Below are 13389 nucleotides of genomic sequence, written 5' to 3' on the forward strand. Positions count from 1 at the left end.
TATAGTATTTCTAGTCAATATTTGGAAAGTTAAAGTCCCCCATAACAACTACCCTGTTACTCTCGCCCCTGTCGAGAATTATCTTCGCTATCTTTTCCTCTACATCTCTGGAACTATTCGGAGGTCTATAGAATACTCCCAACAGGGTGACCTCTCCTCTCCTGTTTCTAACCTCGGCCCATACTACCTCAGTAGACGAGTCCTCAAATGTCCTTTCTGCCGCCGTAATACCCTCCTTGATTAACAATGCCACACCCCCCCCTCTTTTACCATCATCTCTGTTCTTACTGAAACATCTAAATCCCGGAACCTGCAACATCCATTCCTGTCCCTGCTCCACCCATGTCTCCGAAATTGCCACAACATCGAGATCCCAGGTACCAACCCATGCTGCAAGCTCACCCACCTTATTCCGGATGCTCCTGGCGTTGAAGTAGACACACTTTAAACCAAGTTCTTGCTTGCCAGTGCCCTCTTGCATCCTTGTAACCTTATCCCTGACCTCACTACTCTCAACATCCTGTACACTGGAACTACAATTTAGGTTCCCATCCCCCTGCTGAATTAGTTTAAACCCCCCCGAAGAGCACTAGCAAATCTCCCCCCCAGGATATTGGTACCCCTCTGGTTCAGGTGAAGACCATCCTGTTTGTAGAGGTCCCACCTACCCCAGAAAGAGCCCCAATTATCCAGGAAACCAAAACCCTCCCTCCTACACCATCCCTGCAGCCACGTGTTCAACTCCTCTCTCTCCCTATTCCTCGCTTCGCTAGCACGTGGCACGGGCAACAACCCAGAGATAACAACTCTGTTTGTTCTTGCTCTAAGCTTCCACCCTAGCTCCCTGAATTTCTGCCTTAAATCCCCATCTCTCTTCCTACCTATGTCCTTGGTGCCTATGTGGACCACGACTTGGGGCTGCTCCCCCTCCCCCTTAAGGATCCCAAAAACACGATCCGAGACATCACGAACCCTGGCACCTGGGAGGCAACACGCCAACCGTGAGTCTGTCTCGTTCCCACAGAACCTCCTATCTGTTCCCCTAACTATGGAGTCCCCAATGACTAATGCTCTGCTCCTCTTCCCCCTTCCCTTCTGAGCAACAGGGACAGATTCTGTGCCAGAGACCTGTACCCCATTGCTTACCCCTGGTAAGTCGTCCCCCCCAACAGTATCCAAAACGGTATACCTGTTGTTGAGGGAAACGGCCACAGGGGATCCCTGCACTGCCTGCTGGTTCCCTCTCCTTCCCCTGACGGTAACCCATCTACCTACTTCTTTTACCTGAGGTGTGACTACCTCCCTATAACTCCTCTCAATAACACCCTCCGTCTCCCGAATGATCCGAAGTTCATCCAGCTCCAGCTCCCTAACGCAGTTCTGGAGGAGCTGGAGTTGGGTGCACTTCCCGCAGATGCAGTCAGCAGGGACACTCTTGGCGACCCTTACCTCCCACATTCTGCAGGAGGAACATTCAACTGCCTTAACTTCCATTCCCACTATTCTAAATTCCCAACAAATCTACTGAAAACCAAAAAAAAAAAGTAAAAACTTGTTAGCTTAGCAATCCGACGGACTGAACTTTTTTTTTGGTTAGAGGAGGAGGATGGGTGGGAGACAGCACGCGAGTAGTGTTTTAGGTAAAGCAACCGCCCAAATATGTAACCTCACTTACCCAGCAGTCCCGCGTGCGCTCCGCCTATACACGAGAAATGGCTTCCGATTTCTTGGCGCGCTTTTCAAAGCTCTGCTCCCGCTGTTCTCTCTCTCTCTCTCTCTCTCTCTCTCTCTCTCTCTCTCTTTCTCTTTCTCTTTCTCTTTCTCTTTCTCTTTCTCTTTCTCTTTCTCTTTCTCTTTCTCTCTTTCTCTTTCTCTTAAACATGTTAGTCAAACATGATTTGCCCTTAACAAATCCATGCTGGATCTCTTTTATTAGTCCAGGCTTGTCCAAGTGCTGTTAATTTTCTCCTGGATTATTGTCTCTAAAAGCTTCCCCACCGCTGACATTAAACTGCTTGGCCTGTAATTGCCATGTTTCTCCTTCTCCCCATTTAAAATCAAGAATGTAACTTTTGCAATCCTCCGGGCCTTTGGTACCGCCCCTGTATCTAAGAAGGATTAGAAGATTGTGGCCACCATCTCAGCAATTTCTACCTACCGTCAGCGATCTAGAATGCATCCCATCGGGACTGGGTGACTTATCCACTTTAAATACTGCCACCCTACTAGTGCTTCACTTTTATCCAATTTCATCTCATCCAGTATCCCGGAAACCCTCTCGTTTACCTTAGTTTTGGAAAAGTCCTCTTCCTTGGTATAATATACTTGTGTAGCCTGTGATTAATGTGTGTCCTGTTTCATTGACCAGCGGGTAGGAGTGGGATATGCTGGCCAACCTTTGCCTCTGCTAAGAACTCGGCGCCCTTGTATCCACACGCTGGTTTGATTAGCTACCCTGCAATCAGTGGACGAATGACCGTGCAGAGTAAGTAAAGAAATAGCACTGACTTTGTGTGAATTTAGCCCTGAGTACAGCCATAAAATGATCTCTCTCGGTACAGGACAGAAATGCCCTTTGCCTGTGTAAGTCACTACATTTCAAATGGTTTATGAAACACCTTTACTTGTTGCTGAATGAAAGACGTTATATGAATGAAAGGATTATTGTAACTGGATGGGGTCTAGGGTTTTAATCCTCACATGACAGCACGCATAACAAGAATCAAAAAAAGCTCACTCAAAAAGACAGTAAGATCCCACTCCCTGTACAACATACACCACCGAATATAGCCACCTACTTTCGGGTAACTTTTTGATGATTGCATGCATCTGAAAAAAAGATTTTTGCACATCGGGACTAGTCACAGATCGTGTCATGGTTCTGTTGCTGAACTAATAATCCAGAGAACATGAGTTCAAATCCCTAGGTGGGCAGTTTGGGAATTCAAACTCCGTTTAAGAGATCCAGAAATATAAAGCTGATCTCAGTAAGAGTCCCTGAAGCTGTCGGATCATCATAAAAACCCAACACCCTCAATAACACACTCTTTTGGAAATGGAACCTGCTACCCTTACCCTATACCTGATTGCAGTCGCACCCCAACATAGCTGACTATTGACTGCCCTCTGAAATGGCCCAGCACTCTTCTGAGTAGTGGACATTTAGGATGTATAATTAATTCCTTCCTTGGCAGTGATGCCCATGCATTGAATTTAAAGAAATAATGCCAACTGATTCCACACTTTGAAGGGGTGAGTTCCTGAGATATCCCACCACTGTCCAACACAGAGCAATGAAAGATGAACTTGTGACCCTCATAAGCCTGGGAAAATTAGTTCCTTGCACAAGGGGTCAGCAACCTTGCTCACGAAGCCTGAAAGAATCTTGCTTGAACTCACTGCCGCATGTGCCTGAGTTCTCTAATTACTAAATGCCTGGTCACATTTAGCATTCATCTTCTTTCCCGGTATAGCATTCATTTGGTGAGTTTGTGCTTTCTAACTGTTGAGAGACTCCACTGAATTATTTTTTTTTCAAGCACATACTACTTTTCTAAACTTTACTTAGATTACATACAGGTGCCTCAGCGCAGTGTTTGGGAAAGGTGATGTGAATAATGTGCATTACTTGCAGCAGGACTATGTTTGCTGAGAAGATTATCAGTAGCATGACATCCACTGAGCCAGTGAGCCAATACACTCGATGCATCCAGTGAGTAAGTGTGCAGCATGAACAAGACAGCATTAGGACCCTGAAAAGACATGTATCATCTCTGAGTTTGTTAAATATGTGAAACTGAAACATTTGTCATTTTGTTAGTTCAGTGTGACCTAATTATTGATTTTTCTCCAATTGAAGATACGACATTTGTTGGATTCAAGGGTATGTGCTCCAAAGAGGTGAATGCCATGTTTATCACGAACCCTCAGAATGAGGATCTGCAGCACCCCATTCTAGTGAAAGGAATCACTATTGAAGACAGTGAGGAGAGAGGCAAAGTTTTCATACACAGACCCAATGTAAAGTGAGTTATTGTACAATCACTTTGAGAAGCTGAGGTCAATCTTAAATTTCAGAACTCGTCCACTAAAGCACTAACGGGCTCTTGTGTGCTGTGATCATTGACAACCACAGGTTTTAATCATCTTCCGAAGAAGGGTCACTGACCCGAAACATTAACTCTGCTTCTCTTTCCACAGATGCTGCCAGACCTGCTGAGTGGTTCAAGCATTTCTTGTTTTTATTTCAGATTTCCAGCATCCATAGTATTTTGCTTTTATTTTAATCATCTTGCTGTTTATGTAGAATATGCAAGTGTTGCTCTCCTGATTGGTGCCATAGCATGATTGACTGACAGCAGCCCCACTTTCCCAGCTTCTCAATGGCCTTGAGCACTGCTTAGAAATCCCGAGACTCCTCCATTACTGAAGCAGTCCGTGTAGAAATGCAGCAAGACCTCGACAATATCCAGGCTTGGGCTGATAATCGGCAAGTAACACATGCGCCACAGAAGTGCCAGGCAATGACCATCTCCAACAAGAAAGAATGTAACCATCTCCCCTTGACATTCAATGGCATTACCATCGCTGAATCCCCCACTATCAACATCCTGGGGGTTACTATTGACCAGCAACTCAACTGGAGTAGCCAGATAAATACCGTGGCTACAAGAGTAAGTCAGAGGCTAGGAATCCTGCAGCAAGTAACTCACCTCCTGACTCCCCAAAGCCAGTCCACCATCTACAAGGCACAGTCAGAAGTGTGATGGAATACTCTCCACTTGCCTGGATGGGTGCAGCTCCAAGAGCACACAAGAAGCTCGACACCATCCAGGATAAAGTAGCCTGCTTGATTGGCACAAACATTCATTCCCTCCATCACCGACGCACAGTGACAGCAGTGTGTACCATCTACAAGATACACTGCAGCAACTCACCAAGGCTCCTTTGACAGCACCTTCCAAACCCGCAACCTCTACCACCTAAAAGGACAAGGGCAGCAAATGGTTGGGAATACCACCACCTGCAAGTTCTCCTCCAATCCACACACCATCCTGACTTGGAACTATATCGCCATTTCTTTACTGTCGCTGGGTCAAAATCCTGGAACGCCCTTCCGAACAGCACTGTGGATATACCTACCCCACATGGACTGCAGCGGTTCAAGAAGGCAGCTCACCACCGCCATCTCAAGGGCAATTAGGGATGGGAAATAAATGCTGGCCTAGCCAGCGATGCCCACATCCCATGAATGAACATTAAAAAAAAAATCCTGAGGTAGGAATTCATCTGGGCCGTGTAGTATAAAGATGTGAAGGGTTAATACTGAAGACAGAGAGAGAGACCCCTCCTACTGTACGAGCGATGATGTAACAGTCACATGAGATAGGCTTGAGAAGAAGGTGTAGCAGCATGAAGGATGCTATCTTAGGTGGCTTGTGGAGAGTGTATATAGTAACTGTAAATAATAAAGAGTTGTTTGTTAACCTTTACCGGAGTCTAAGACTTTCTCTAGAACGCCCTACAATGCTGCTAATACAAACCCAACAACACAACAGCTGGTGTCGGATTGACTGCCCATTATACACAGCACCTGATGTTCAGTTCCATTGCAGTCAATGGAATTAAACAACAGGTGCTGCAAATAACGGGCGGTCAATCCAATATCACATGCTTTATGTCACCACCTGAGATAAATTTCTTAGCTATCTAGCCTGTCGTCTTCACCTAAACAACCTTTTCAGTAGTCTCCAGCATTATGGGTTTGAAAGAAGTGTCTCCAAATTCTTCAACACAGCAATGGCCCAGTGTCGAGCCCTCTCACCTCTGATTTGCAAGGTTGTGGGTTCCAGTCGCACTCCAGAGGCCTGAGCACAAAGTCCAGGCTGACATTACAGCCCAGCACTGAGGGAGTGCTGTACTGTCAGAGGGGCAGTACTGAGGGAGTGCTGCACTTTCAGAGGGGCAGTACTGAGGGAGTGCTGCACTTTCAGAGGGGCAGTACTGAGGGAGTGCTGTACTGTCAGAGGGGCAGTACTGAGGGAGTGCTGTACTGTCAGAGGGGCAGTACTGAGGGAGTGCTGTACTGTCAGAGGGGCAGTACTGAGGGAGTGCTGTACTGTCAGAGGGGCAGTACTGAGGGAGTGCTGTACTGTCAGAGGGGCAGTACTGAGGGAGTGCTGTACTGTCAGAGGGGCAGTACTGAGGGAGTTCTGTACTGTCAGAGGGGCAGTACTGAGGGAGTGCTGTACTGTCAGAGGGGCAGTACTGAGGGAGTGCTGCACTGTCAGAGGGGCAGTACTGAGGGAGTGCTGCACTGTCAGAGGGGCAGTACTGAGGGAGTGCTGCACTGTCAGAGGGGCAGTACTGAGGGACTGCTACACTGTTAGAGGGTCAGTACTGAGGGAGTGCTGTACTGTCAGGATCAGTACTGAGGAAGTGCTGTGCTGTCAGAGGGGCAGTCCTGAGGGAGTGCTGTACTGTCGAAGGGTCAGTACTGAGAGAGGGCTGCACTGTCGGAGGGTCAGCACTGAGGGAGTGCTACACTGTCGGAGGGTCAGTACTGAGGGAGTGCTGCACTGTCGGAGGGTCAGTACTGAGGGAGCGTTGCACTGTCGGAGGGGCAGTACTGAGGGAGCCCTGCACTGTCATGGGTCAGTACTGAGGGAGTGTTGCACTGTTGGAGGTGAGACAGTAAATCGAGGCCCTGTCTGGCCTCTCAGGTGGGAATTAAATTTCCCCGATGTCCTGGCCAATGTTTAGCCCTCAACCACCATCACTAAAAGATAGATGATCTGGCCCATTGCTGTCTGTGGGATCTTGCTGTGCACAATTGGCTACTGAGTTTCCTACATTACAACAGTGACTACATTTCAAAAATACTTAATTGGCTTTGAAGCGCTTTGGGATGTTGAGGGGCTGTGAAAGGCACTATAAAAATGCTACTGTTTGTTTCTTTGAGCTTCAAGCGACACTGGAAAGATAGGTTGTGTAAAGATTCTACCCAGAGCCCAAAGCTCTCCCATGATCAGTCAGGTGAACTGGATTTAGTTAGTGAGACTCTTCAGTAAAGGTGACACTTGTGATGTCCACAATCTGGTTCCCTATTCTGTTATAGGACCCAGTCTGCCACAGGCCCAGGTTTTGATGAATGGGTTCACCCAGCCCAGCTGGTGTACACACACACATCCTGCAGTTTCCTCTCTGGGCTGGAATTTGGTTTAGGTGCTGTTCTCACCTGCTCTCTGTGGCCGACGCATCAGATGCACACACAGAGGAACCCCAGACAAACTGCCACCATCCATAAAGCCAGCAATGAAACTTGGGCTATGCTGTGTCCAGCACCAAGAGATCCAAAGAGAAATTAAAGGGACAGAAGCTTCCCAAATATCAGAACGAGCAATCCTAGCCTTCAGGTGACACTCTGGGACAACAGGAGGCCTCTACAAGGTCCTCCCCATCCATTACTGCCCATTCACAGGGTATATTGAATGGCAGAACAGGCACGAGGGGCTGAATGGCCTCTTGTTGCTCCTGTGTTCCTATCAGGCAGCCTGCTGCCAGCCATGTGTCAATGACTCAGTGGGTGTGTAGAGCTTTTGCTGAGTGACATCCTCCAGTTAACCCCCAGGTAATGAATTCCTTCCACACAGTCCCCCTCTTCTCTGAGCAACCCTGATACTGTGTGGCAGAGTGTGTGTGCATAGGGGAGGATAGTGTGGATGTGTCGCGAAGTGGGGGGGGGGTTGTGGGGGCAAGTATGTGCGCACGCATCTTCCATTCTTTGCAGGTATGTCTGTTCCCTCCCCTTCCCTTTGTTCCTTTCCTATTAAAGGATAGTTTATCTGTAAGTTCTTACAATTCTGACACTTCCAAACGCCAGCTGCTCCACTCTCCCCAAATGCTGCCCGACCTGCTGAATGTTTCCGACAGGTTGTCTTTATTTCAGATTTCTGGTTTCTGCCGTTTATTTTGCTTTCTCTTTTTGCACAGTTCACTGGCTGAGCTCACTTCTGAAAGTTGCCAATCTGCACCCAGATGTTTTTGTTGTTGATCATTCACAGGAAGGTAAATCCCTCCGACTGTGTTGACATGGTCTGTGACGCCAAGAAGAAGACGCTCCTGAAAGATCTCGATGGCTCGTTCCTGGGAGACGTTGGAGCAGTCGTCCCTCAGTCAGAGTATGAATGGGATGGCGACAGTCACCATGGGACTGGGGATTATCGAATTCCAAAAACCTTGCTGACATATTTAAACGGCAGTCGCATTCCTGTCTCGCAGATTGCACCACACAAAGGTTTGGAACTGAATCTTTATTGACAATATGCCCTGTGTGATTTGCTATTTAAGTCGAACTTTGGTGTATTAATGAAGAGTGGGCAGAAGTTGAATGATGAACGATTTGGGGAGGAATGAAGAGGGAGGAGAGAGAAACAGAGTTAGCGTTTCACATTAATGACCTTTCATCAGGATTCTGACAAAAGTTCAGTGACCTGAAATGTTAACTCTGCTTCTCTCTCCACAGATGCTGCCCAGACCTGCTGAGTATTTCCAGCACTTTCTGTTTTTCCTTCAGATTTCCAGCATCCACAGTATTTTGCTTTTGGAGGGGAGTTGGGGTTTTTGGAGAGTTTAGGGCAGCAAATGTGGATCACAGGAGAGGATGCGGGGAGGTGGAATTCTCTGGTCATGAAGAAAGTAACAAGTTGTGAATTGGTGTTGATTGGCAGTGAATTAGCAAGCTATTTCACATTCTGCCCCATTACCTGTGCATTGGAAGTCACTGGTCTGATTTGAGTTGTAACAATTCTCCAGCAACAATACAGTGGGATAATTGTTTGCTCTGACCCAATGAATGAAGCAACAGCATCAGAGGTGAAATATTATATCCAGGGAATCTCAGCAAGGGTATTTACAGGGATCTGAACAAAGCTGAACTAAGGAGAGACTGGAGAAGCTGGGATTGTTCTCCTTGGAGAAGAGAAGGCTAAGAGGAGATACAATAGAGGTGTTCAAGTTTATGAGGAGTATTAGGGCACATGAGAAACTGTTTCCAGTGGCAGGAGGGTCGGTAACCAGTGGATGCAGTTTTAAGATCATTGGCAAGAGAACCAGAGGGGGAGATGAGGAGATTGGTTTTTACACAGTGAGTTGTTGTGATCTGGAATGCGCTGCCTGAAAGGGCAGTGGAAGCAGATTCAATAGTAACTTTAAAAAAGGAACTGGATAAATACTTAATGGGGAGAAAATTTGTAGGGCAATGGGGAAAGAGCAGGGGAGTGGGACTAATTGGATAGATCTTTCAAAGAGCCAGCACAGGCACAATGGGTTGCGTTTTATGGGCCCCCCAGGGATGGGAACAAAGGCGGCGGGTGGGGGCGGCCATAACATTGTGTGGGAAGGCAGGGGGTGGAATGCCCATCGCCTTCCCAATGCCTTCGAATTTAATCCTGGACAGGGTAGGCCGAGCACGGCGTTCCTACCCCAGGCCAATTGCGGCCCTTAAGTGGCATGTGACCACTTAAGGGCCTCTTCCCACCTCCACTCCAATTTTATTGAAGGCGGAGGGGCCCGTAGCTACCTATCGGAATCAAAGTTTCCCTCCTTTTGGGGAAAACCAGGGCCCCCAGAGGGCCCCCACGGAGGCAATGGCTGCAGCCCCAGGAAGATCCTATTCCCATTCCCACTAACACCCCACCACCCACCCCCTTCCCCCACTCCATCTGCGAGGTCTGTCTGCATGTCCCCGGCGACTCCGACCACTCTCCTGTCCTGGGGTCTCCAACATCCTCGATGCTGCAGGGTCTCCTGCAGTACCGGCAGTGGCCACCATTTCCATTGATGCTGCCTGTACTGCAGAGGTGCCAGCCTTCCGATTGGCTGGAGGCTCTGTAGGTGGGAGCTCATCCCTTAAAGGGTCAGCGTCCTCAACAGCAGGCAGTTAATTGCCTGCCTGCCATGAAATTGCACAGGGGGTCCAACAGAGGGCCAAGTCCACCCAATGGGCTGAATGGCCTCCTTCTGTGCTGTAAAATTGTATGATCCCTGTGTAAAGGGGACAAACTGCTGCAGCTGTGATTGAGGTAAAGGTGAATGATATTTAAATGAGACAGGCTGATTCTGTTTCTGACACATTCCTTTAAGGTGACCATCTTTAATAGTATGACATTACCACTCATTCTTTTTCCCACAGGGATCATCCGAGATTCCACCTGTATCTACATGTCTGACTGGCAAAGCTACAAATGCTTTGGGCTAAATTACGAAATGCTGGTTATTGAAAGTCTGGATCCTGATACAGAGACCAGGAGGTTGTCCCCAGTGGCTCTGCTCTCAGGGGGTTATCTCGACCTTATTAATGGTACGTAACACTTTCAACTTCACCTCCCTGGTATTGCACGAAGCAACAGAATATCTGGACTGAAGGAGCAAAGTAAGATTGGCATCCATCTTCAGCCAGAAATGCCGAGTCGATCCATCTCGGCCTCCTCCTGAAGTCCCCAGCATCACAGATGCCAGTCTTCAGCCAGTCCGATTCACTCCACGTGATATCAAGAAATAGCTGAAGGCACTGGATACTGCAAAAGCTATGGGCCCTGACAATATTCCAGCAATAGTACTGAAGACTTGTGCTCCAGAACTTGCCGCGCCCCTAGCCAAGCTGTTCTAGTACAGCTACAATACTGGCATCTACCCTGTAAATTGCCCAGGTATACCCTGTACACAAACAGCAGGACAAATCCAACCCGGCCAATTAGCACCCTATCAGTCCACTCTCAATCATCAGTAAAGTGATGAAAAGGGTCATCAACAGTGCTATCAAGCAGCACTTGCTTAACAATAACCTGCTCAGTGACGCTCCGTTTGGGTTCCTCCAGGGCCACTCAGCTCCTGACCTCATTACAGCCTTGGTTCAAACATGGACAAAAGAGCTGAACTAAAGAGATGAGGTGAGAGTGACTGTCCTTGATATCAAGGCAGCATTTGACCGAGTCTGGCATCAAGGAACCCTAGCAAAACTGGAGTCAAAGGGAATCAGGGGGGAAACTCTCCACTGATTGGAGTCATATCTAGCATAAAGGAAGATGGTTGTTGGTGGTCAACCATCTCAGCTCCAGGACATCACTGCAGGAGTTCCTCAGGGTAGTGTCCCAGGCCCAACCATCTTCAGCTGCTTCATCAATGACCTTCCCTCCATCATAAGGTCAGAAGTGGGGATGTTCGGTGATGATTGCACAATGTTGAGCACCATCCGTGACTTTCAGATACTGAAGCAGTCCATGTAGAAATGCAGCAAGACCTGGACAATATCCAGGCTTGGGCTGATGAGTGGTAAGTAACATTCGCGCCACACAAGTGCCAGGCAATGACCATCTCCGACAAGAGAGAATCTAACCATCTCCCCTTGACTTTCAACGGCATTACCATCGCTGAATCCCCCACTATCAACATCCTGGGGGTTACCATTGACCAGAAACTGAACTGGAGCAACCACATAAATACTGTGGCTACAAGAGCAGGTCAGAGGCTGGGAATTCTGTGGTGAGTAACTCACCTCCTGTAATCCGCACTACTTGGCTTGTGTATTCGTGGCACCAGATGTTTTTTCCTGTCACTTTCGCTCATTGTTGAGCCTTTAACAGCCACTGATCTGATCTAAAGCCACTTCATCCAGAATTGCTAGTTGGTAGGGAAGACAATGTATTCAACACAAGCTTTAATGGGCAGCCTGTCTAGTCTTATTGATGATTACATCAGGCTAAGGAGACTGTTATAACCTTCATTCTACATTTTGCCCTAATAAGCTTTCATGGAGGAGTGATTATATAACAGCATCATTACAAAGATTCACATACGAGCATACAAATTAGGAGCAGGAGTAGGCCATTCAGCCCCTCGAGCCTGCTCCATCATTTGATAAGATCATGGCTGATCTGATTGTGGCCTCAGCTCCACTTTCCTGTCTGCCCCCCATAACATTTGACTCCCTTGTCTATCAAGAATCTATTTAGCTCATCCTTGAATATATTCAAGGCTGCGTTTGCTGACAATGTAAACACTAGGTGGCGCAGTACTTGCACATGTGCAAATGCAGGCTCTTCAACTGGAACGTTCAGGCAGCTGCCAGGATTAAAGATGGTGCTGCTCAATTTATCACAAGAAATGCTCATGGCTAGATCATTCTAACAAACTAACCTTACATTAAGTTGGATGGAAGCCCATTAATAGGCTACTATGTAGTTATGTAGTTACTAATTGTAATCCTCAGATCCATTTAATATTCCAGTAATCCTATTTAATACAAAAGTAATTTTATGATTGAATTTCCATTGGAAGATAGTCAATTGGCACCCCAATCGATGGAAAAGAAAATCGGGCAACACATAAAATGTGCTGCCAATTCGTTATTGTGATTCATTTATATGACTGACCAGGACTGATTTCACCCAAACGCAGCTACTAGCTCCTGCCCCACTGGCTACTCTCCCCCTCGGCAACATACTTTCTCCCCCTCCTCCCCACCGGCCATTCCCCCTCTCCCACCACCACCCTCCAGCCGCTTGCTCCAGACCTCGCCACTCCCCCCTCAACCTCCCTGGCCGATTGCTCCCCGCTCGTGCCACCCCGCTCTCCGGTTGGTCGCCCCCCCACCCCCAGCCGCTAGTTATAGGCGGCGCCACTTCCCACCTCTCGGCCACTCACTCCCATGTTTGATCATTCTCCACGCGCTGCCTGAAGAAGCAAGGTGGGCCACAAGGGGTGATGGAATGACGTAGGAGCGACTGGCTGAGAGGAGGGAAGCAGCGCAGCCTAGAGCTAGCAGCTGAGGGGGGGGGGGGGAGGAGGGCGAAGCGGGAGCGAACGGCTGGAGAGCGGGGTGGCACAAAGCAAGGAACAGTCAGTCACGGGAGGGGCAGCGATGTCTGGAGTGAGCGGCTGAGGGAGGGGGAAACGTCGAGGCCTGGAGCTAGTTGCCGAGTGGGGAGAGCGCCAGCCTCAAAGTCTCCCATTCAGCTGCTTCCTCCAGCCGAGTGCTGGTTATCCAATGACGCATTATCATGCATGCGCGAAGATGGAGCGGGCGCAGATACGTGATGACGTCATCCTGTGCATGCGCATATTAGTCCTGGCAAGATGTAGCTCCGCATCTGCACAGCTTGGCGCACTCTGATGACATCAGCAGGCCGCTGCGTTGTCAGGAGTCACCTTTTATATTCAATAACCCAGCCTCCACTGCTCTCTGAGGAAGAGAATTCTACAGACTAACGATTCCCTCAGAGAAAATATTCTCCTCAGCTGCGTATTAAATGGGAGACTCTTTATTTTAATACAATGACCCGTAGTTCTAGTCTCTCCCATAAGAGGAAAGATCCAGCAACCCCCCCTGTC

The 13389-nt window shown here is 48.1% G+C and overlaps 1 protein-coding gene across 1 annotated transcript in view; it reads left to right on the forward strand.

The window, feature by feature from the left end:
* Nucleotides 1–13389, forward strand: part of pkhd1l1.1 (PKHD1 like 1, tandem duplicate 1) — a 258831-nt gene that overhangs the window by 214023 nt on the left and 31419 nt on the right. The window contains exons 66-69 of the mRNA XM_068032692.1: nt 2369–2485; nt 3860–4025; nt 8064–8296; nt 10193–10360. Coding sequence (XP_067888793.1) covers nt 2369–2485; nt 3860–4025; nt 8064–8296; nt 10193–10360 — 684 coding nt within the window. The remainder of the gene's footprint in view (nt 1–2368; nt 2486–3859; nt 4026–8063; nt 8297–10192; nt 10361–13389) is intronic.

This window comes from Heterodontus francisci, chromosome 5 (assembly GCF_036365525.1).
Source record: "Heterodontus francisci isolate sHetFra1 chromosome 5, sHetFra1.hap1, whole genome shotgun sequence".
Taxonomy (NCBI): domain Eukaryota; kingdom Metazoa; phylum Chordata; class Chondrichthyes; order Heterodontiformes; family Heterodontidae; genus Heterodontus; species Heterodontus francisci.